The sequence below is a fragment of the Podarcis vaucheri genome, assembly GCF_965113315.1.
Source record: "Podarcis vaucheri genome assembly, chromosome: 12".
In the NCBI taxonomy this organism is placed as follows: domain Eukaryota; kingdom Metazoa; phylum Chordata; class Lepidosauria; order Squamata; family Lacertidae; genus Podarcis; species Podarcis vaucheri.
The window spans coordinates 39,994,201-40,017,476 of NC_138750.1; the positions used below are offsets into that span (position 1 = coordinate 39,994,201).

Genomic DNA, 23,276 nt, shown 5'->3' on the forward strand with positions numbered 1-23,276 from the left:
GTCAGGTGCTGCAGCTTTTGATCTGAAGGCCACTAGCTTATGCCAGGGATGGGGGTGGAGTTTCCATGCTTCCTTCTTGCCTAGCCCAGCCAGAGTTTGCTTTGCCCAATAGTGGAATATCCTACCATATATTCATTTAGCCCATTTTCTTTGCGAGTGGTGGCTGTCCCTGATGTCATAGTTTCTCCTGATTGTTGAGTGTGTGTGTGTGTGTGTGTGCGCGCATACAGGTTTTGCTATGCATTGACTCGGGTACCACTTGCCTGGTCCAGCCTCCGCATCCTCACCTGGCAGACCAGCCATCCTTACACACCTGGAACCCAGGAGATCTCATTGGAGGGACACGTAAGCGGCTTTCCTAAGCGCGCCTGAAGGGCTTTTTACTCCATTGACCCATCCACACAACCCTGTCTGGCAATCAGAAGCAGGGCTGGGAAACTTGGGACGGGGGAGAGATAAAAACGACCGCTGTTTCCCAGGCGCTTCCCGTTGGGAAGCCTCGCTGCGCCCGCCTCGCCGTCAGGCAAGTGCGGTAGACACCTCTTTTCCCCCGCCGCTCCCCGTCATGCACCGCGCGCCCGGAAGCGTCGGCGACGGAGGAGAACCAAACGGACAGAGGGAGCGCGAGGAAGAGGAGGAGGAGGGCGAGTGGGGGCGGAGCCTAAGCCGCCGCGGGGCCTCGCTCCGTCAATCGCTGTGCTGAGGCGTCTGTGGCTGTTTGTTGTTTTCCGCCCAGGAGGGGCGGCAGGGAAGCTCGCCTTGCTCAGCCGCCGCCGCCGCCGCTGCTCTCCCCCCGCCGCCCTGGGAAGATGCCGCTCTTCACCAGCAACCCCTTCGACCAGGATGTGGGTGAGTCAGGAAGGAGGCCCGGGCAGTCAGTCTGGGCCCGACCCACAGATTACCCCCCCGCCCTCCTGCCCCATCGCCAGCCCTTCCTCCCCTCCTGCGTCCTGGGTGCGACCCCCTCCCCATCTCCCCTCGGGGGTCGACCCGCCTCCCACCTGCCTTTCTTCTCCCTGCACGAGGGTCCCGCCTCGCCTTTGTCAAGTTCCCTTTCCCATATGTCAGGCGGGGTGGGGCTTAGCTCTTGAAAGGCGCGTCATGTGTCTTTTCATCGCCTTTATTTCCATCCTTTAAAGCTGTTTTAAGAGAGGACAAGGGGTCTCTTCCCCACCCCACCACACCACACTTCTTTATTTTCCAGGTTGGTTTTTTTTTTTTAAATTAAGGTTAAAATCCACCCCAGAGTTCAGGAAACGTGTAGGTTGGTTCTCCCTTTTATCGCTGCAACAAATCTTAGGAGGTAGCTTAAGTTGACAGAATGTGACTTGCCCAAAGATAAGTACAGTGGCACCTCGGGTTACAGACGCTTCAGGTTACAGACTCCGCTAACCCAGAAATAGTACCTCGGGTTAAGAACTTTGCTTCAGGATGAGAACAGAAATCATGCTCCAGCAGCGCGGTGGCAGCAGGAGGCCCCATTAGCTAAAGTGGTGCTTCAGGTTAAGAACAGTTTCAGCTTAAGAATGGACCTCCGGAACGAATTAAGTTCTTAACCCGAGGTACCACAGTACATTCACAAGTTATGTGTTCTTTCTTTAAATAAGTTGGTTACACTTGGTAGCTCTCAGCTTTTTCTATCTCCTCTTATCCCACTAAAGTAATTCCTCACTGAGTGCCTGTCCAGTAACTTTTTGTTGTTGCTGCTTCAGAATTCCTGTAATAAGACGGATGTGATTTTTAAATAGGCTGTGTACACATCATACATTTAAAGCCCTGACAACCCCTCCTGGGACAGGGGAGAATCCTGGGAACTGCAGTTTGCTTCATGCACAGATGCGGTTCTCAGCATCCTCAACAAACTATGCTTCCCAAGGTCCGCCAAAGGGGAAGTCATGGGTTTTAACTGTGTGCGGCTTCCAGTTCTAGTGGTTTGCCAGGCGATATTTGCTGTTATAAACTGTTTTGTAGAAAGCCTTGTGGGTTATAAAATCCTTACCACCTGATTAAAGTTACTTATCATGGATAGGGTTAGCTGTGCACTTGGAAGTTACAGCCATCTGTGACCTACCAGTGTGTATACTGTATATATATGGCCAGCTCCCTTTCCCACATACATACATACACACACAGGATCACTGTATATTATGGTCTGTATGGTACATTCATAACCTACAGTGTCTTCATTGTAGGAATTGTTGAAAATGAGCCACACACTCTGAATTGTTACCCATTCATATTTGGCTTATCTCTAAAATATCTTTTCTTTTTGGTAAGAGAAAGAGGAACTAAAGGCCAAAAGGCTTGGGGTAGATAGGGTCAATACTACACAGAACTTAACACTAAAGACATTAATATGTTGGAAGCAGCTATATACTGTATTTTTTGCTCTATAAGACTCACTTTTTCCCTCCTAAAAAGTAAGGGGAAATGTGTGTGTGTCTTATGGAGCGAATGCAGGCTGCACAGCTATCCCAGAAGCCAGAACAGCAAGAGGGATTGCTGCTTTCACTGCGCAGCGATCCCTCTTGCTGTTCTGGCTTCCGAGATTCAGAATATTTTTTTTCTTGTTTTCCTCCTCTAAAACTAGGTGCGTCTTGTGGTCTGGTGTGTCTTATAGAGCGAAAAATACGGTAATATGTAGAGAGGGAGCAGCTTTTGCAGTCGTAGTTTGATGACAACAGAGCTTTAGTAAGATTGTTGTCAGTTGTAAGTTGGAATTCATTCAGCTCATGACTGGCTGACTTCAGTATTTATGTAGAGTCATCAGTGATTCATAAAAACATGTGGATATTTGTCACAAGGCCACACCTGTTATTGTGGGATAGTCTGAGGGGAGCTGAAACAAAGTATGAATGCAAAATGCAGCTTTTGTATTATTTCTTCAGATGCAGAAATCCAGGGGAAACGGTTGTTTCTGAAGAGACTGAGCATAGAATGTCCAGCAAATAAGAACTTCCTTGTTCTGTCACACCAAAGAGGGGCCACTGGATAGCTGAGCACACAGTCTTATTCAGATGTTATTTTTGTATCAAGATTTCCCTGGGGAAAGATTGGGAACAGACAAGTTCATATAGTAACTTTCCTGCCTGTCCTGCACTTTCCTCCCACAGGGGAAGATTAATGTGCCAGCATCACGGGAGCTCCTGTGTTAAAAGAACTGGAATGTTAAGGTTCAAATGTTTGTTTCTCCCACAGTACAGAGAAGCAGGGAGAGGGAGTGAATATGTTTGCACAAGCCTTAAGACCTTCCAGTTTCACAATATGTGTCAAAGGGATGTCCAGATAGGCCCAAGAAGTGGTCAACCAGATGCTGCTGCAAACCTCAGAAATGAGGTGTGATGGATGTAATGGCCGATTCATCATGGATTGCAATGAAGGATTGTGCACTACCATAAAATGCATTGGATTTGTTTAGTGTTTCTGGTGTAGCTCACTAATGAAGTTGTCCAGCACTCTAGTAATGTTTGAACTGAAGGTAGAATAAACTGTTGACATGTAAAAACATAATGTTTGTTTTTATCAGAGCTTACACGGTGCTTCATTGAATTCCAGCGTGGTGTAGTGGTTAAGAGCGGAAGTCTCGTAATCTGATGAACCGGGTTCGCGTCTCTGCTCCTCCACATGCAGCTGCTGGGTGACCTTGGGCCAGTCACACTTCTGTGAAGTCTCTCAGCCCCACTCACCTCACAGAGTGTTTGTTGTGGGGGAGGAAAGGAAAGGAGAATGTTATCCGCTTTGAGACTCCTGAAGGGGAGTGAAAGGCGGGATATCAAATCCAAACTCTTCTCTTCCTTCTCTCCCTCTGTCCCACACTGTGTAGTGCTGTATGGATGAACTGCAGTGAGTCCAAGCAAAGCATTGGGCCTACAAGCTTTCATCCATATCACTTTTCAGAGATTTGTTTCCCTTTCAGATAATTTTTGCTTGTTCCGTTACACATGCTAGAAAACACAGTTTATGATAAACTCTAGTAAGTTTCTAAAACATGCCAGCTTCAAACCATTGGTTGCAAAGGTGACTTATGTAATTAACCTGTCAGCATTCCTTGTTCAAACAACATGACAAGCCAACATTCTTTGAAAAGGATACTTCATTTCCACCATAGTTTTTAACATTACTTTGCGAGCACAGTCACTGAACTCAAAAAGCTAACTACAGCACTGTCAAAACTTGGGTTGCAACTGAATACACACACATTTGTGTGTGTTCTAGTAAACATGGTGGGCCTTACTTTTGAGTAAACATTCATAGTAAAAGGCTGCATCTTGCATTAATAGTAAGTATTTAATTTTGTTTGGGAAGCAACACTGCAGATTCTATTCCTGAGAATGAATTCCATGGAGGAGCTAGAAGAGAAGTCATGCAGCTTCAATATGACTATCTTTTTCTTTCTTCAACTGAAATAGCATTGTGGTGGTGGCTGTGCGGAAGCCATTGCTTTCTTACCAGAGAAAGTTGCTGTTTGCAAACTGGGCTAAACCAGGAAATCTGATCAGTGAAAAAAATACAGTTGTTTAGGTTAGAAGAGGGCAGAAAGTAGATCAGGATTTGCAATAGATTGACAAGGATTCCTTACTTGGTTGTTAATTGCAACAACAAAATGTCTTTTCCACCTATATTAGGCTGCTTTAATAAAGAAAGTTGACTGGGATTGGGGTTTCATATGAAAGGACTGGGAGTTCAGTTCTGGTAGTGAAAATAAAGTTCAAAGCCCAAAAGGTATTCAGAAATGCACCCTGTTATTTAATTATCACTGTATATATTTTGCATGTGGCACTGGTAGATCCTTGTGTGGAAGTAAAACAATCAAAGTGGGTCCAACAGGCCTGAAGTCTTCCCACCTCTAGTTTAGATCACAAGCTTGTGGGCAGAGTTTGAGCCTTTTTAATGTAATTATTTTAATTAAATAAAATAAAGCCACAAATTAATTTAGTGCTGCTTTGAATAATGTGTTGGTGTTACCATAGTATACAGCATTTATTATTTTTTAAATTACTAATACCAGAGATTATAGAAATAATGCAGTATTACATATTTTTAGTTATACCACCATTGGGCTTCTGGCCTTTTTTGGTGTTCAAGCACTTTAGGCCTGTGATGGCAGTCAAATGCTATTAAACCCATAAGGCTCACATGCCTTATTCCTGGGTCCTTGAATGATGCTATATTACATTTTTTAAAAAATGTATAGGTTTTAACTTGCAGTTAGAATACTTAAGGTGGCTTTTTACTGCAAGGATTTATTTTGTTACAGTTTTGTTTATTGTGGACAGCTGGTGCTTGACCTAATTACTGTTGGATATGTATTAGTGTTGGTAGACAGGACAGTGCTTTGTTCTTCCTCTCCTACTAGAGGAGTGAGCCAGTCTGGGCTGATAGCAGTATTAGCATCTTGCAGGTTTACTATAGTCTGGAAACTTTCAAAGGCAGAAATTCTATTTTCTGTCATTAGTCCTGGTTGAGGGAGGTAAGCATTTTTGTTTAGTGAGTATTTACTTTAACTTAAATGGCAATAATGTCTGTCTTTGGGCAAGCCATGATGATATTTAGATGCAAAAGCTGTATTGGATATTAAAGTTATCAAAGACCCTAGCACATAGTACAAAATGGTTTAGTTTAATAATTCGTGTAATTATTTATTTAAAATATTTTTAACTTTGTTGTGTGTGAAATATTATATTGAAAGATTAAGCAAAAGAATGGTCAGCTTGTGAAAGATACATGAGAATGAAAGCATGTGCCCAACTGCCATAGTGCTGAATTGCTGGTTTCCTGGCAGAGCAGGATGTGCAGAACAGTCTCAGCTGCCTCAGCAGACTCTCAAGGGAAGGAACAGTAACGATAAGAAAGCAGTCTAATTCAACCCAGCCCCTGCCAAGACCCCACATGTCTCTTGTGCCTGTAATACTGTTCAGTCTGCTCTATATCTTGGAAATAAGGCAGGCGACAAACTGTAATACATTCTTCAGATTATCAGTCTTGGAAGTTCTAACAAGTCATAAGACAGCATTCTGATTTGACTTCTTCCCAGATTTTTTTTGGTGGGGTGGATGGGGGTGTAGTTTAATTTTTAGTAGAGATGTAGCTTCATCTGGCTGTGTGCTAGTAGGAGGGAACCGGTTTGGAAAGGAAAATATTATGTGTGTGCATAGCTGTCAACCAGAGGTTTCTTGAAGAACCAGAGCCATATAAGACTGTGTCCAAGATTGTTTGGAAAGCATTCTAGCCAGCTGACATTACAAAAAAATAAATCTGTCAATGAATTCATAAAAATAGTCTTGCTCATTGCAGAAGCAGCACTAACATTATACTGATGCCAGATCTTTGATTTCATTGTAGAAAGACATGAAAATTTGAGTTTATTATGCAAATCAAACCTTTACATTAGCTATTATCACCTTAATTCTGTTTTTAATGCGTATTTAGGATTGTGTATTGGGTATATAACAAACTTAGGTTTTACAACTTAACGCTACTCCAGGACATACAGCAAATGGTTTATTTTTGGTAGTTTCATTCCACTTGTAGCTATGTGGGATGCCATAGCATATGTATTGCAGAATGAATCTTGCAGATGAATCTTTAAGGGCTTAAGTTCATTATGCACAGCCAAGTGTTGTGACTTGGAGGAAAACTGTTTTCTTTTCCCTCCTAGAACTGTATGTATTTAAAGGTTGAATTAGCAAACTGGCCAGCTAACGATAGCACGGGATTATCCAATCAGTTATAAAATGTTGAAACAGCTGGGAGTAGTGATACTACTGAATTTCAGAAACAGGAATGAAATGGTAAACTGAAGGTTTTGCTCATTGCTACTGCCTCTGGGACCAATTCCATTCACCCGTTGCAGGACTGATATGAAAGATGATTGATTTGTCATTCTCCTTCCCCTTTCTCCAAACATATCCTTAGGAAAGAGAATGACAGTATGGAGGACTCCTGGGAGTAGAGAGTTTCAAGCCTTGCCTGAGGCCTCCAATGCTGAGAGCTGCTCCCCATTGCTGTCCCTGCTTGTAAGGCAAAGAGGGAGACCCTGTGGTCCACCAGATGTTGACCTCTTAATTCTTATAAGGCGGAGCCAGAAATGATGGGAGTCCCAACATCTAGAGGGCCACAGGTTCTTCAACTCTGTTGTAAAGGTTAGATCTGGAAAGAAGGAAGGGCTGGTAGCAGCAGAGGTATTACACAGTGGGTGGTAAGGTGGTAAAGCCCAATCTGATTTGGCCTGTTCTAACTTGTTTCAAATCTTCCTAGCCCCACCTTTGGGTCTGACTATAAGTCAGAGGAATGGTGTTTTGAGCTACATTTCAAGGCAAAGTTCAAGCAAGTACATGATAGTGTAGATGATTATTATTGGCTTGCAGGATCTACTGGAGTGGCTGCAGCAGAAATGTGTTGACTTGACAAACCAATGTGCTAATGTCTTGAGTAATGAGATGCCACTATTGAACATGTTCACACCCTCAGAACTACAAGTGTGCTATGTTTTCTTCAGAGTTCATATATTGCTTTGTTTCAACCCGAATTTCATACAATGCTACATTAGGGCTGCATCTAGGAATGTGTCAACATAATTCAGAGTAGGATGACCATATCCGTTTTGATGCATTTCTATTTAGAGTTGATACTGAAGTTTCACTTACTTGGTAAAGTTCACTCCAAGCATTTTTGTGTCACTTAGAAAAAGCAACTAGTGAAATGAATACTGCTGAAGACTGGGGGCTCATCTTAGATATTTGTGATAAAGTTGGACAGTCACGAACTGGGTAAGTATACGCTTCTTGTTTAAAACACTTTGTTATTTCATTTGGAAGAAGCAGAAATAAAACTAGATAAGATCAAACTGCATGACACCTGCTGGAAAAAATAGAAAACCAAATGTGTTAATTCCAAGTTATGTACACTGCATTCATAGCCCTAGAAATTTTGAAAGGCACTGGAAATTTGGAGAGTGCTTTCAGCAGAATTGTTTATGTGGTTAATGCATAGTATTAAAAAAAAAAAATCATTAGAAATCTTATGTTGTGTTTTGCTGTATTTGTGTAATGCACTGCTGAAATCAGTTGGATATTGAAATCTTGTTTCATCACCTTTTTTTGGCAGAAATTAAGTTCCCTCTTCTGGAATCTTCTTTCTGAAATGATCAAGCAGTTTATCATCTAATTTTTCCTCTGAGTTATCTAAATACTGTCACCTGTTGAATAAAGTGTTTCTTTTAAAAATAATTTCTCATACCATTTAAAAGCACTTTAGAAAGAGAGCTTAGAGCACACACCTCATCTTAGCAGAACCATTTGGTTGATTGATGTAATTTATCAACTCATTTTCCTCTCCCCTGTACCAATGTGTCATCGTATCGGCATGTGTAAAAGTGTAGTGCGCTTTACAACATGGTTCTGAAACTTTTTTGCAGTTCAATATTGTAGGAGTTTTTAAGCAAAATGTTTGTAACTCAAACCCATCATTACTGACATGATTAAATTGGCCTAAATTAATTAATTCTAAGTGTAGTGTCTCCATTATTCAAAGAAACAAATGCTAAAAATGAAGATTGATTTGCCTAATTCCTCCCTTAAAATGCTGTGCAACTGTCTCCCTATATAGAGTTTTAGTGAGAATATTACTTATGATCTGCCTAATTTCCCTTCAGCCAATTTTTTTTTTCTTATCTGCAAGTGTTCTGTGGACTTAGTCCTATTTAGTGCACTTAAACCTGAGCAATTTGAATCAGTCTGGGAATTGGGGGAGAAGGATGGATGTTGATATGAGAATTATCCTTTAGCTTACAGATTGGACAGATGGCAAACAGATCCCTTCAAATCTTGTCACTCCATGAATCAACTTTGCCTTACAGCATGATAGTTTATTTCATTGAATATATTATTAGGTTGCCTTTTAGGGTCAAACACAAGGCAGCTTCAAACATATAAATACAGCCATCTGAGACTCCATTTGATGATTTGATAAACTCTTTAAATATAAGGCCTTGAATGTCATATTATTTTTATAACTGAAGACTTAACAGGTTAGCTGACTGCAAGAAAATGAAATATGTGCTGCTTATGGAATAGAGCATATATTTTAATTAAAGTATCACCATAAATGCTAGTTTTTAGTGCTACCTTAACAGATTGTGATTATAAACTGCTGGTCTGTGGCCCTAATAAACTGATTGATTGATTGTGGTTATATTGATAAGTATTTTAAGTTTTGTTGAAGTTTTCCCTATTTATTTGCATATGAGTTCATAAATGCAATTTATTCATTTTCCTCCTAATTATTTTGATATAAAACTTGACAGCAGCTGCTTCTTGGAATAAGACAAGTTCACCGTTTTGTGCAGAGTGAAGTGACCATGCTATGTCACAGCATTTTCTATAATTAGTAGTGTTACGTATGAAGCAGTGGTTTGTAAAACAGACACCACCAAATATAGATTACTGAAAGCTGCAGTGTAACTTAAACTACAGCTTCCTTTATGTGGCTGGGTATCAGTGCTTTATGTTAAAATGAAATGGATACACCCCCCAAAAAGCTGCAAGCATTTTTTTTAAAGTAATCTCTTAAAGATAGAAATCTAAATGTTAGCTGCTATTTGTCACATTAGTCAATATTGTGTGAAACAGCTAAATTTCCTCACTGCAGTCTTTTGAACAAGTAGATTCTGTTATGTAGTGAAGATGGGCCACATTTACTCTCCTGTTTCTCACTAAAACATGGCATGTATAATTGCAACTCCATAGTATCTATTTCCTTCATATACAAAATATCTCTTGGTAGCAGTTAGTTACACTCTGACTGACAGTAATGCAGTCTGTTAGCTTCTGGTCTTCTACTGTGACCTGTGTCTTCTCATACTTTATCCGATGCTGAAACCTCTGTAAATAGGCTGCTGTCTGGGATGGCTAGAAGATTGGCATTTGTACCTAAACTCTGAATCTTAAGTTTATTCATCCTTCTGTTTGAGTTGTTTGTCATTCAAGCCCTTTGCTGTAGATGTTGGGCCAGTAAACGACTGATCTCTTGCTATTTTTCAGTTAGGTGGTGCACTATGTGTGCTGAGAAACTCCAGGTTCTAGCAAATCTTCCCAAGTTCTGCAGGGAGCTAACTTTGATACAGAATTGAACTGTTCATCTTGCCTAGAAAAAATTGAAGTATTTGTTATGGAAAGTCATGCTACAAAAATTTCCTGAACTGAGATGCCATAGGAGGATATACATAGGATAGAAGTGCACCAATTTTGGCTTAGTGCATTGAACCAGTCATTATTTGTGCTCTCCAGCAACCAAGACTTGCTACTTGCCATTGCCTTTTTCACTGGATTATTCTTTCCTCAGGAAGCAGAAAAATCTCAGTAAGGGAAATGAGTACTGTATTTTCTTTGCACAGTTTTTTTTTTTTGGGGGGGGGTTTGGAGAAAGCAACATCAGAACCTTGCAAAAGCCCTTGAGAAAGGGGATCATTGCATTGAGGGTGTGCCACAGCGACTCTTGCCACTGGAAAACAGGCAAATTATGTTATGGAGTGCCTCCGTCATTTTCAAACACATTTTCCTTAGCTGCTAGCTTGTAAGAGAGGGTTTTGCTACCTCCCAAGTAGCTGAATCAAAAGCTTGCTCTTGCTCTCTTGTTGTGTGTGTCCATCCCTTTCGTTGTAATGCATATTGTTGTTTATGCCAGTATATTTAAAGAACTGCTTATCTTATTTATCAGGCCTAAGGACTGTCTTCGGTCTATTATGAAGAGAGTGAACCACAAGGATCCCCATGTTGCTATGCAAGCACTGACCGTATGTGGCCTTTGAAAAAATAATTTTGCTTAATTTTCACATTCTACTATAAAATACTTTAGTTCTAATCTCTCTCTCTCTCTCTCTCTCTCTCTCTAGCTTTTAGGAGCATGTGTCTCAAACTGCGGTAAAATATTTCATTTAGAAGTATGTTCAAGAGATTTTGCTAGTGAAGTAAGCAACGTGCTAAATAAGGTATTCTGTTTTGAGTCTTTTAAATTTGGTTATGTTAAGTTAAATGATTCCTGAAGTGGGGTAAAATACATTTGGGCAGTGGAGTCATATACATGTGGACGAAATGAGGGATAGCCTTGTTAGTCTGTTGTTACAAAAACAAGAAGCATTTTGTGGCCCTTCAGTCCACAAAAGCTTGTGCCATAAATTTGTTAAGCCTTTAAGTTACCACAGGGCTCTTGCTTGTGACTTTAGAGTGGTTTCCGAGATAAAGTTGTTAATCTATAATACTTCCTCTGCCTCAAGATAACCAGAAGACCCTTCTTTCTTCTGATTTAACTTCTTCAAATGCTGGCCCAAACTAGAGTTAGTTGGGTTTGGGTGATCTCCCAGTGACAGAATCTCATCTCTCTTTGGTCTTGTCATCTGAATACAGTGCTTAGATGGGTGAGGATTAAGACTAAGAGGACTCTCAGATTTTAGGGAAGCAGGCCACACCTATGGCTTGGGAAATCTGAGCCATTTTAGAGCTAGTTGGTAAATAAATGGGAAGCCTTTTGAACATCCCGAAAGCTGCTAACTTAAATATATATCCCAGTATTGATTTCACATGGTGGCTCTATTTATCTTTTAAAGGCGCACTTAATGATTTGAGGTGGGGGGTAGATTTTAAACTGGTTTGGGGTTGATATGAACAAACATAGCAAAACAATTTGTGCTTCTTTTTGAGGGTTATAGTGAACAGCACTGAAATCAGTGTGAAAAGTTAGTTGTTATAAGTTACATCAAACTGATTTAAGTGGGACCCAAGTGCAGTTAATATGGACTAGACCCAGTTTTGTTGCTAAGGCTCTGGAAATGGTTTTTTGCTAGTTGATTTTTTTGGAGGGTTTTTTATGTTCAAATTTTATTACATTATTTTTATACTTGTATTTTATTTGCCTCATTCAGTGGACATCGTCCAGAATGGCTGCTTATAAATAAATGACTGTTTACAAATAAATATACTTGTAAACTATATTAGCATTATCCTTTTTACAGGGTCATCCAAAAGTCTGTGAAAAATTGAAAGCACTCATGGTGGAATGGACAGACGAATTCAAGAATGATCCCCAGCTTAGTCTGATATCTGCAATGATAAAGAACCTTAAGGAACAGGGTGTTATGTTTCCAGTTATTGGTTCACAGGTAAAGTGCTAATTTGCAAAAACTGTGGTTAATGTGAGATGTAATACTAAGAAGGCCTACGAATTATCAGTCTGCTGTTTTGCTTCCTGAATATAGCTGTTGTTGATTCTTTCCCATGTCACTGTTCATAGAAATGCACACCAAGTCATTGTTTTCAATGAAACATCTCTTTCTCAATTTAAAACTTTCATCTTCTGATGCAGACCCTTACAATGCCAAATCGACTTGGTAGCCATGCAAAAGTCAGAGAAGAAGGTCCAAACACTTTTGTGTGCCAGAATGGTGTTGCCAGATTACAGCCTTAATTTACATGAGTGAAGATGAGAGCTTTGATATGTCAAAGGCTTTCATTGAAATAAGTTTGAGCTCATTAATTTAATATATGGGTGGGCAACATGATTCTGAAAGTGCATATAGTCTCAATTTTTGAGTGGTGGAAATGTCATCCCTACCCATCATTATGAAGAACATCCACGTGGCTTCCAAGTTCATATCCTTTGTAATTGTTTAAATTGTTATCTGAAAATGGCTCAAGCCTACATCTTGGAAGGCAATAAGTGCAAAGTACTAGTCCATGTTTTCTTGTTTATTTTCATGGCAAGGGAACGTGTGTGTAAAGCAGTGGTAGGCAATTTGTAGCCTTCCAATGTTGTTGGCCTGCAATTCCCATCAACCCCATTCAGCATATTCAATGGTAGGGGAGTTGTAGTCTGGCAGTATCTGGGGGACTACAGCTTCTTAAAATAAGTAAGTAAATAAGTTTGCTTGCTTGCTTGCTTGCCAAATAATTAAATTCAGCCAAGGGCAGTTCACAATATAAAAACAAAGAAATAGATAACAGACAAAACAGGAGCCTCCCCTCTAAGTTTAAAAGGCCATAGATTGTTTAATTAGCCACAGGCCTGGGAGAAGAGGAATATGGAATAATAATAATAATAATAATAATAATAATAATAATAATAATAATAACAACAACAACAATAAATAAATAAATAAATAAATAAATAATACCCTGACCACTCTGGGCGGCTTCCAGCAGAATATAAAAACATAATAAAATATCAAACATTGAAAACTTCCTGACACAGGGCTGCCTTCAGATGTCTAAAACTTGTGTAGTAAGCTTCTCCATGATTGCCCCCCTCCACTTCTTCACTGATCAGAGATTACAGCATCTGGGAGCAATGTGTCCAAGGAGAGAAGTAAAAGGGCCACAGAAAAGGCTGTTGAACCAGATGGGGAACCCACAAGCCAGAGGTTCCCCATTCCTTGTCCTAATACCACCTTGCTAATTTAACAGACCATTCACAAAATGTTCTGTGACCTGCCAAGAAAATACTGTAACAGTAATTTACCCATGGTTTCTAGTTGCCAATTCAGATGTAACATGAGATGAGTTACACGGCTCATTTTGAGGAAGGTTTTTCATTTGTGTGCGCTGATGCAACCACTAACCATTACTGCGAGGTGAACTCTTAAAAGGTCAGCTTCCCCGCCCCTTCCTCAAAAGAAGCTGATTTTTTTTACTAATATATTTCTGATATGGTCACAAATGCTGGATTTAATATATTGCGTTGAATTTTCAAATAACATCTACCCTCTTTGCTCCTGTAAGGCTGCAGAACAAGCAAAAGCAAGCCCAGCTCTAGTAGCCAAAGATCCTGGGATAGTAGCCAACAAGAAGGAGGAAGAGGATCTAGCTAAAGGTTGGTTATTGCTTGATCAGAATCTTCAGATGATCACAGCTGATGATTGGGGCTCCAGATTTCAACCCCTCTCCCCATGGGCTGGATCTACATACTGTGAATAGAACAGTACCATTCTGATAGAGACGGAAGAGGGAGCTGATTATGGCAGATTCCCCCTGCCCTTTGCAGCTTCCATCATCCCCTCAGTGCTGTTCCATAGGCTTCCCTCGTGTGAATAAATTCAGAGAGAAATCCTTATTTTGTTTTGCTTACACTTAAGTTGGATTTATTACTTTTTTCCAGCTATTGAATTGTCACTTAAGGAACAAAGACAACAACAAACGCCGCTTTCCACTCTTTATCCAAGCACCTCAAGCCTCTTAACTAATCACAAGCATGAGGGCCGAAAGGTTCGGGCTATTTATGACTTTGAAGCTGCTGAAGATAATGAACTAACATTTAAAGCTGGAGAACTTATCACTGTACTTGATGACAGGTAAATCTGCTGGAGTCCACAAATCACATTTGCACAGTAGATATTTGGGGCAGGCAGACTCGTGAAGCTGCAATTCACAGTTGACACACTTGCAAGCTCCATTTACTAGCGCTTCTATTTTGTCAACCGTACAGGATTGTGATATAAATCTTGAAGCCCTTTTTGCATGCTTACTTCCAAAGAGACCCAGGAGTTTTATATCTTAACTTCATTGGATTGGATCGAGAGTATGTTGTCATTCCCATAAAAGTGGATCCTGTATTGTCTTTCCTTCCATACTGTAATGAACCAGAAGAAAAATCAAAGGCCCAAATGGCTGCTAGAATGATGAAAGGGCCTCTTGAAATTTGTCCTTCAGGGTGGATAGAGATGGAATTGGCCTAATGTTTTTGACCATTGAACTCTTCCTCTCACATGCATAGAATCATAGACTTGTAGAGTTGGAAGAGACCATGAAGATCATCTAGTTCAGCCTCCTGCAATGCAGGAATCCTTTTGGCCAATACAGGACTCGAACCCACAACCCTGAGAATATGAGGCTCATGTTTTCCAATCTTTTATGTCTAATTCTTTTTCCCCTAACCTATAGTGATCCAAACTGGTGGAAAGGTGAAACGCATCAAGGGACAGGATTATTTCCTTCTAATTTTGTAACTGCTGATCTTACTGCTGAACCAGAAATGAGTGAGTAATGTAATGTTCACATAGAAAAGTGCATTGCTTTTAGCACATTAAAGCTTAATACATCAAATGCAAGTCCCTGTTTTACACCCCCCTCTACATAGATTATATCATTTTACAAACAGTCTTAATAGTTATTTCTTGAATTGTTAGCTTTATTATTTGATAGGAACGTTTCATAATTTTGTCCTCTTAGGATAATTTATAATTTCATAATTTAGCCCTCTCAGAAGGACTAGTTATGTGAGAGTTCTGAAGCTAACTTATGTAATAGAAAGCTCGATTCCCGCCTCTGCGTATTTTCTAATATTGTTACAAATTCAGATAGGCAAAGAGGATGCCTTTTGTCTCCAAGAGAATACCCTGGGTTATGCTAGATATGGCCTATTCCCTTCACTGATCCCTTGATGCAGGGGGAAATGAAATATCAAAGAAAAGTATTCTGTAATTTTTTTAATGTGGGAATCTCTGATTGTGTGTGCCATCTTGCAAAGTCAGACAGGTTTTGTAAAAGGCTCCTTCTTCCACCATTCACTTAATCTTATTACGTTAGCATGCTATCTCCAAGAGCCAGTCCAAAGGCAAGTTAGGGTTGTATTCTGTGTAAGTTTTACTCTGGGTAGACCCACGGAAAGTATTACTCGCAACAAACTTAATTTCATTGGGTCTACTGTGAGTAGACTTAGTTGTCTACAACCCTTGGTTTAGGTTTAGAATGCCTAGATATCCAAAACATAAGTCTTTTCTAGTCTGAGTATAATATGAATAAAACACGAATGTCTAAACTTATGTGACGATGACCCATTTTATCTTCAATCTTATTTTCCCCCATTGGCTTTACTGGTGTGTGTGTTAGGTGGGTACTTCTACTTTCCTTTGTTTAATTCTAAATGTGCGTTGAGGCAGTCCTGCATGTAATTTCAGTATTGTACATCTGTACATGAAATACGTTTTTGAAAATGATCCCCTCATTCTTCCCCCCCCTTTTTTCCATTTGGAAGATTCCAGTTATTGAAAACTTCAATATTAGCATAACAGTGAAGAGACTTGAGTTACAACTCACTGGCCTGAATCTGAAATCTGCCATCCCCTACCTGGTTAACCCAGCACACTCCCTCTGAGCCTGTCTCCCCATCTGCAATGCAGGAGATAGCGATATCGATTTAAGACTGTTATAACAATTATAAGGACGCATGTGAAGTGCTACGAATACTTGAAAGTACCTTGCAAATGTTAAGATGGTGATGATAATTTGTTAAAAACCACAGAAACATCTAAACAAATATCAATAGACTAGAATCCGGATCCTGAGTGACTGCTGCACTTATGCACAGAGGTCCCACTTATTATACTCCCAAAGTCACACCCACCCAAGGTTTGAGGTCCTTTCAGAGTGGCACCATAAGAGGTGACTGTCAGAAAGAAATGTTGTTCTTGCCACCATGTGTGAACAGTGTTTTCCACTTGCTGGTGATGATGCAGGATCTTGTCCACAGAATCATATTGAGACCAAATACCTTTATGTCATGAACTATAAACAAAATAGTTTATAAACAAAATATAAACTATAAAAAAAATAGGGACGCGGGTGGCGCTGTGGGTTAAACCACAGAGCCTAGGACTTGCTGATCAGAAGGTCGGCGGTTCGAATCCCCGCGACGGGGTGAGCTCCCGTTGCTCAGTCCCAGCTCCTGCCCACCTAGCAGTTCGAAAGCACGTCAAAGTGCAAGTAGATAAATAGGTACCGCTCCAGCGGGAAGGTAAATGGCGTTTCCGTGCGCTGCTCTGGTTCACCAGAAGTGGCTTAATCATGCTGGCCACATGACCCGGAAGCTGTACGCCGGCTCCCTCGGCCAATAAAGCGAGATGAGTGCCACAACCCCAGAGTTGGCCACGACTGGACCTAATGGTCAGGGGTCCCTTTACCCTTTACCTTATAAACAAAATGCCTCGATTACATTTTTTTTCTCAGTCTAAAATTTTGTGTTTCTGTTCAGTATTCTGTCAACTTATATTTTCGCAGTGAAAACCGAGAAGAAAACCGTGCAATTTAGTGATGAAGTTCAAGTTGAAACAATTGAACCGGAGCCTGAACCAGTTTATATTGATGAAGTAAGTATAAAAATGTAGACCAACAAGGGGTATATGATAGTATTTATAAAACTTTTCAGTTTGAGACTTGGAAGCACTTTTTTCAACTTACACAAATACTAATGCTTTCCTTCATTTTTAAAATGTGATTAGATTTTTATAATAACTTCAAATATTTTTATTTTGAAGCAGAATATAATGGTATTATTGTGTCTCCCCATCTTTGTGCTTCACTTTCTGTCTTAATTTAAAGAAGTAGTCCACACTACTGTCTGGACTTCCTTAAACTGTCTTGTTCTGACTTCTCCTGTATTCAGTAACCAGGTCTCCTGAATTGTGTTCAGCATTAGTCATACTTGCAGTGGACCCAATGAAATGGATGTCATGGCTAACATTTCCATGGGTGCATTCTGAGTAGAACTTAGTTGGACACAGACACAGCCTTTATTAGAAATACTAAACACACTTACTTCTGAACAATTCCCATTGAATGGCAAGACTTATTTCAGGTAAACCTTTGTAGTGTTGCACAGGTGAAGTACAAAAAAGGGAAGATTATAAATCTTAAAAGTCCAGTGTGTTACTTTTCTGCATCAAGATTTTTGAAAAAAGAAAGGAAAACACCTATATCTTGAACTCTGTTGAAACATTTCTTAGCAGAGACCACCAAATATTACATGCTGAATACCTGATACTGGTTTTTATCACGGTGTTCCATTGTGCCAGAAGCGGTTTAGTCATGCTGGCCACAGGACACAGAAAGCTGTCTATGGACAAACGCCGGTTCCTTCGGCCTGAAAGCAAGATGAGCGCCACAACCCCGGAGTCGCCTTTGACTGGACTTAACCATCCAGGGGTTCTTTACCTTTACCTTTTTTTTTACAGTGTTTCTGTATTTGTTTTATTAAATGAGGCCCAGCTTACTCTCACAGTGTATTCATAGCAAATTCTTGTATTTTGTGAAGTGTTTGCCTTCTGGATTATGAGCTTGAATGGCTGTGTTCTGTGTTGTGTAGTTTCTATTTTTATTTTCTTATTTTTATATCCTGCCTCTCCTTTGTCATGGAAGCCAAGTTGGTTCCCAGATTTGGTCACCCATCTAGGCATTGGCCAGACCCAGATCTGCTTAGTTTCAGCAAGGTAGTGGCCTCATGTGTCTTCAGATCATATCCTGGGATATTTCTGCCAGAAAAAAAATCCTTGTCACATTCATAAATATTTGCAGATGCACCACTGGGTGGCAGTGATGCTAGTATAAGTAACATTAACTACTGGCATTCCACTTCAGAAATTCTTACAGAGTGACAGTTGAAAACAGCTTATGTGTTTGAAGGATATAGACACTGTGAACTAATTCCACAGTGTGTTGTGGATGTGGGTGTATTATTATTTACTTGCATATCAAAAGACTTGCATATAAAAAGTTGCTAAGAACCATGTTGGTAGATGTGCAGTTTCCAGAGACTGTTATTTCTATTGTATTCCAGTTAACTAATCAATTTAAAATATTTAGAAAAGTCTCCAATTAATTGACTCATTTATTTATTATTGTACAAACTTACAAAAACCGTGGATGAGAGGCAGCATCTTCGAAGAGGGAATGCTGCTTGCAGCACTTTTAAAATAAAGTGTTTTTCCCCCTTCAGAACTTAAATGCTGTGCAGTTTAGTGAATTAAGTAATTGAGGTCCGTATAATTTTAGATTATTTGTTTGGGTGACTCCAGTACACAGTATATGCATTATAAATTTTTTAGTTGAAAACTTCCACCAGGCTGTTCATAGAAGGGACATCCTTATTGTTAAGACCTTGAGAGGAAAACATGCCTATTGTCAAACCTGCTTGTGGAATGTGTTGTCAGTTCTGGCACTGTTTCTCTCATAGAACGACAGAACATTAACAGCTAATAAACGGTTCGTGTGATGTTTTTATTAGAACTATTGTAACACTTCAGCTGTGCTGGTAGAAAAAATGCAAATAGTTTCTCATGCTGAAGTGGACCCTGGACTTAATATTTCCGATTCAGCAGCCACCCACATGCTACATGCCAGAAAACTTTTAGAATTAAAAGTTTCTGATCTTTTGAAAGCACTTTCTGATATGTCATGGAGGTCTGCTGTTGGAAAAAAAAATAATGCTGTTGGCTGTGCTGAAGTCATTGCGTGTGCTCAAGTTGCTGGGAGTGCCTACAGTAATTCTTTGAAACATAAATTATGGACTGCTCATAGATCTGAACCCAAATAAATAATGTGTGTGTGCTATTCTAGGATAAAATGGACCAACTGTTGCAGATGCTGCAAAGTGCAGATCCAGGTGATGATCAGCCAGACCTCCCAGAGCTGATCCACCTTGAAAGTAAGATTTCTTTCCCCCTGTTCTGTCCTCATAGTCACAAACAAGTTCCCACCTAAGGACTACAGGATGCTAACTTCATCATTTCTCTAAAATCTTTACTTGATTATCTCAAGTCATCTTGTTTGTTTTGTGGAAAGTTTTCTCTTTTAGTATAACTTTTTCTTAGCTAGCTTGATGTTCATTATTAAAAAAATTATTGAGATTTATAGTTTTTCTATTTACATTGTGTTTCTAGCAATGTGCCATCAAATGGGACCTCTCATTGATGAAAAGCTAGAAGACATTGACAGGTAAGAACAGATATCAAGAGAGAAACACCTGATATTGCAAAGCAGCAATTGTTTTGTTTTAACCACTTATGTGTCTTACTTCTGAACTTCGTAAGCTACTCTTGCATCCTTTTTGGATTAACAATGGGATAAAAAACCCTTTAAATTAAATAAATAACTTTAAAATGAAATGGGTTTATCTTTAGAGATAGGGTAGCTATTTCAAAACAGAAGGTCTTGTGCATTTTCAGTAATGACAGCTAATGCAGCTTTTTAAAGTTATGGACCAGACATTTGACTAGTATTTGTACATAGACAACTTTCTTTATATCCTGTACTAATTCTTCATGGTAAGGATCACAATTCCCTGTCTCCACCCCCCCCCAAAAAAAAATTGTGGTCATTTTCTCATAGTAGGAGGTATGGATGACTTCCCTGGCAGCTATCTGTTAGTTATCTTTGAGTGTCTGTATACTACTTTAGGGCAGGCATTCAATTCTCAGTCTTACTTCCTTTCATGAAGTCTCCATACCTGGTTCCCTTGCATAAATTGAAACATCCGCTGTCTCTGTGTAGCACTTCGGTTCTTTAGGAGGTTGGAGGAAGAGGATAGAAGTTGCCTTAGTTGCTGCTGTCAAAAAGCATGAGAGCGCTCTTTCTCTTTTAAAGACTTTGACTGCAACTTTACCGTTCCTCCATTTGCAGTAGAATGATGCCTCCTTCCATGGATAAGTCAAGGTTGGGGAGCCTGTGGCCATCCCAATGTTGGGCTACAGTTCCCATCATCCCTGATCATTGGCTAGACTGGGAGTTGTATTCCAAAAGGATCTGGAGGTCCAGCCACCCTATGATAAACTATAAAGCTAGTATCTGTTTTGTGTAAAATAATGTTCATTGATATTGAAATGTTTCATTCAGGAAACATTCTGAGCTGTCAGAGCTCAATGTGAAAGTGATGGAGGCACTCTCATTATATACCAAGTTGATGAATGAGGATCCAATGTATTCAATGTACTCAAAACTACAAAACCAACAATATTATATGGCTCAGTCTGGTGTTTCTGGCTCTCAGGTATGTATTTGGAGGCTGTAAAGATCTGAGGTAGATAATTGTGTTGTGGCATTGATCCAAGAAACTGGTGGATAATGCATAATTCAAGTGATAAAGCCAGTTACGTATAGTTGAACCCTTCAACATTAACATTTATAAATTAATAACTTGTGAGGGCTCCTGTACCCAAATATAATGAGGTTATTATTATTTAACAGATTTCACAAAACATCATTTACTATGCCTCCCAATTCATTGTATATGATCAAGAGACACAAGAAACTGCAACTTCCAAGCATTATGGGGGGAAATGATCCAGGCTTCTGGAGTTTGTAGGGGTGGGGTTAAGCCCAGTGGTGTGGGGGTGCTCACAATTGGGGGCGGGATAGAGTCATTAGTTAGCACTGTTTACATAAACTAGCTTTTAAAGCGGTGACTATTAAGATGGTTTCGAATCCTGTTTTTATGGCTTTAAGTGGAACAAAATAATAAGCCTCACTTGACATTAGCCTATTCCTGTGTTTATCTCTTCCCAATATTTGTGTGTTTAGGTTTATCCAGGACAACCTCAAAGCAATGCATATTTGGTGGCAGGAAATGCACAGATGGGTCATGTTCAAGCCTACAGTCTTCCATCAGAGCAGCTACCACCTCTGAATCAAGGCACAATTACTCCAGCAGCAAGCTCTGGATTACCTAGTCAGCCAGTTCAGACATCTTACACAAAGTAATTGTGAAACTTCAAATGTCCAAAACTTGCATGTAATGTTAGCTAGAAATGCTTAAGGGAAATAATAATTGACAACTTGATCACTAAAGCTATCTTTGTGACACCTGCAGTATGTTTGGATTGGACATTCTGTTTCAGGTTACAGAAACCTCTGCTTTCCTTAGGTTTGCAAAACAGGCTCAAGGCGTGCAGTGGGGTGGGGAGACCTGTTTGTTTTTTAAGATGAAGGATCCAATTTCCATTTTTGTTTTGTTTCGTACCTCTTTTCAGTCTACTTACTCTTTTTTCTCCCCTCTCACCCTTACCTCTAGCACAATGGTTGGTTCTGTTCCAGGAAGCACATATTCTAGCCAAGCTTCAGTCTACAGCCCACCCCCAACTGCTGCTACTGCTGATGTTGCTGCTTACCAGAATTCTGGAACTATATCTCAGGTGCCAAACTATAACTTAGTCGCCTCATCCCTGCCGCAGCCACCAGGCAGCCAACCACCACCACAGCAACAACCTCCATCATCACAACAAAACACTTATTCCCAGAAGGCACTACTATAGGATAGAGGACTTCTGATTCCTAATCTACTCTAACCTCTGCTGACGGCAGTTTACAATGTTATGAGTTTATTCCTTTAATATCTTAAACGTGGGTTATCCTCGGCTTAATAGGAATCTTTCTTGGTGAACAAGTATAATGATTCTATTTGCACTGACTTTTTAGGATTATTATTTTTTTAATTTGCAAAGGAATTAAAATACTTAGGACATTTAATTCCTTTAAAAATGCCTAAAATTGGTACAAGGTTATTTATGTCTGCTGAAACTGGCTAGTTTGTGACGAGTCAACTTGGCAAACTGTTGTGGCATATATGTTTATAGTGTGTTTGTGTTAGTGGCCGTTTTGAATTACTATGGTGATCATGTGAATATATAACACAGTGTTAAAATAATTTACTGTTTTATTAATCATGAACAGATGGAACATGTTCATGGATTTTATAAGGATGTTTGTTCAAAGTGTAGGAGAAGGCTCTAACCTGCATATCACAAATACTTACTGGCTATGGATATGCTCTTGAAACTGAATTGCCTAGTTTTTTCATTAATTGTACATTGAATGTGAGTGTGTCCTTCCTTCCTGTAGCCTTTGGGTGCTACTAGATGACACTATCTACCAAAGTAAGGGGTCTAGAACTTCAGACACTCTGCATTCAGAAAAGATTCTGCTTTTATGAATAATGGTTTCAAAATAATAACTTGCAAGCTGCTAAACATATGGGACCATGAAACACATCTGAACCATTTTATCTTTTATTGTTTAAATTATGTAACTTACATTTTCATGCTAGTTTTGTGTCACCTGAATGCTGAATAGTTATATTCTGTGTACGTTGGTGGAGATCACACCAAAGACAGAGAGGGGGCACTTTGGATGTGAGTGAGTGGCATTTTTAAACTGGAACAAGAAGAAACACTACATTTATTAAAGTCTTGTTAAGGACTGCCATAATTGTCAGATTGCTTCGTTATGTGTATGGTGTTAAAGTATTGTAGCCTTTTTATCCTTCATAGTCTCTGTGTAGTTCCAGAGTATGTCTACTGCACCTACTGCAGATCATCTCCCAAGTACATCCTGAAGTTATAGCCATGGAAATGGTGTTTATGCCCTCTGTTTTCATGGGGAGACTTCCGATTAACTGTTCGTGCCTTGAGCGGTGGAGCAAGCTTAGTTCTCTCTTCGCAGCAGCTTGGGGAACATTTTCTGTAG

The 23,276-nt window shown here is 39.8% G+C and overlaps 1 protein-coding gene across 1 annotated transcript; it reads left to right on the forward strand.

Moving 5' to 3' along the window:
* The first annotated feature begins 622 nt into the window (after positions 1–622).
* Positions 623–23,018, forward strand: STAM (signal transducing adaptor molecule). Its single transcript, XM_082193218.1, has 14 exons — positions 623–849; positions 7,685–7,769; positions 10,717–10,792; positions 10,892–10,987; positions 12,008–12,154; positions 13,770–13,860; positions 14,146–14,338; positions 14,928–15,022; positions 17,043–17,131; positions 19,377–19,464; positions 19,700–19,754; positions 20,652–20,805; positions 21,336–21,511; positions 21,826–23,018. Exons 1-14 carry the CDS (start codon positions 810–812, stop codon positions 22,064–22,066), a joined length of 1,626 nt encoding a protein of 541 aa, XP_082049344.1. The 5' UTR covers positions 623–809; the 3' UTR covers positions 22,067–23,018.
* Positions 23,019–23,276: the final 258 nt, after the last annotated feature.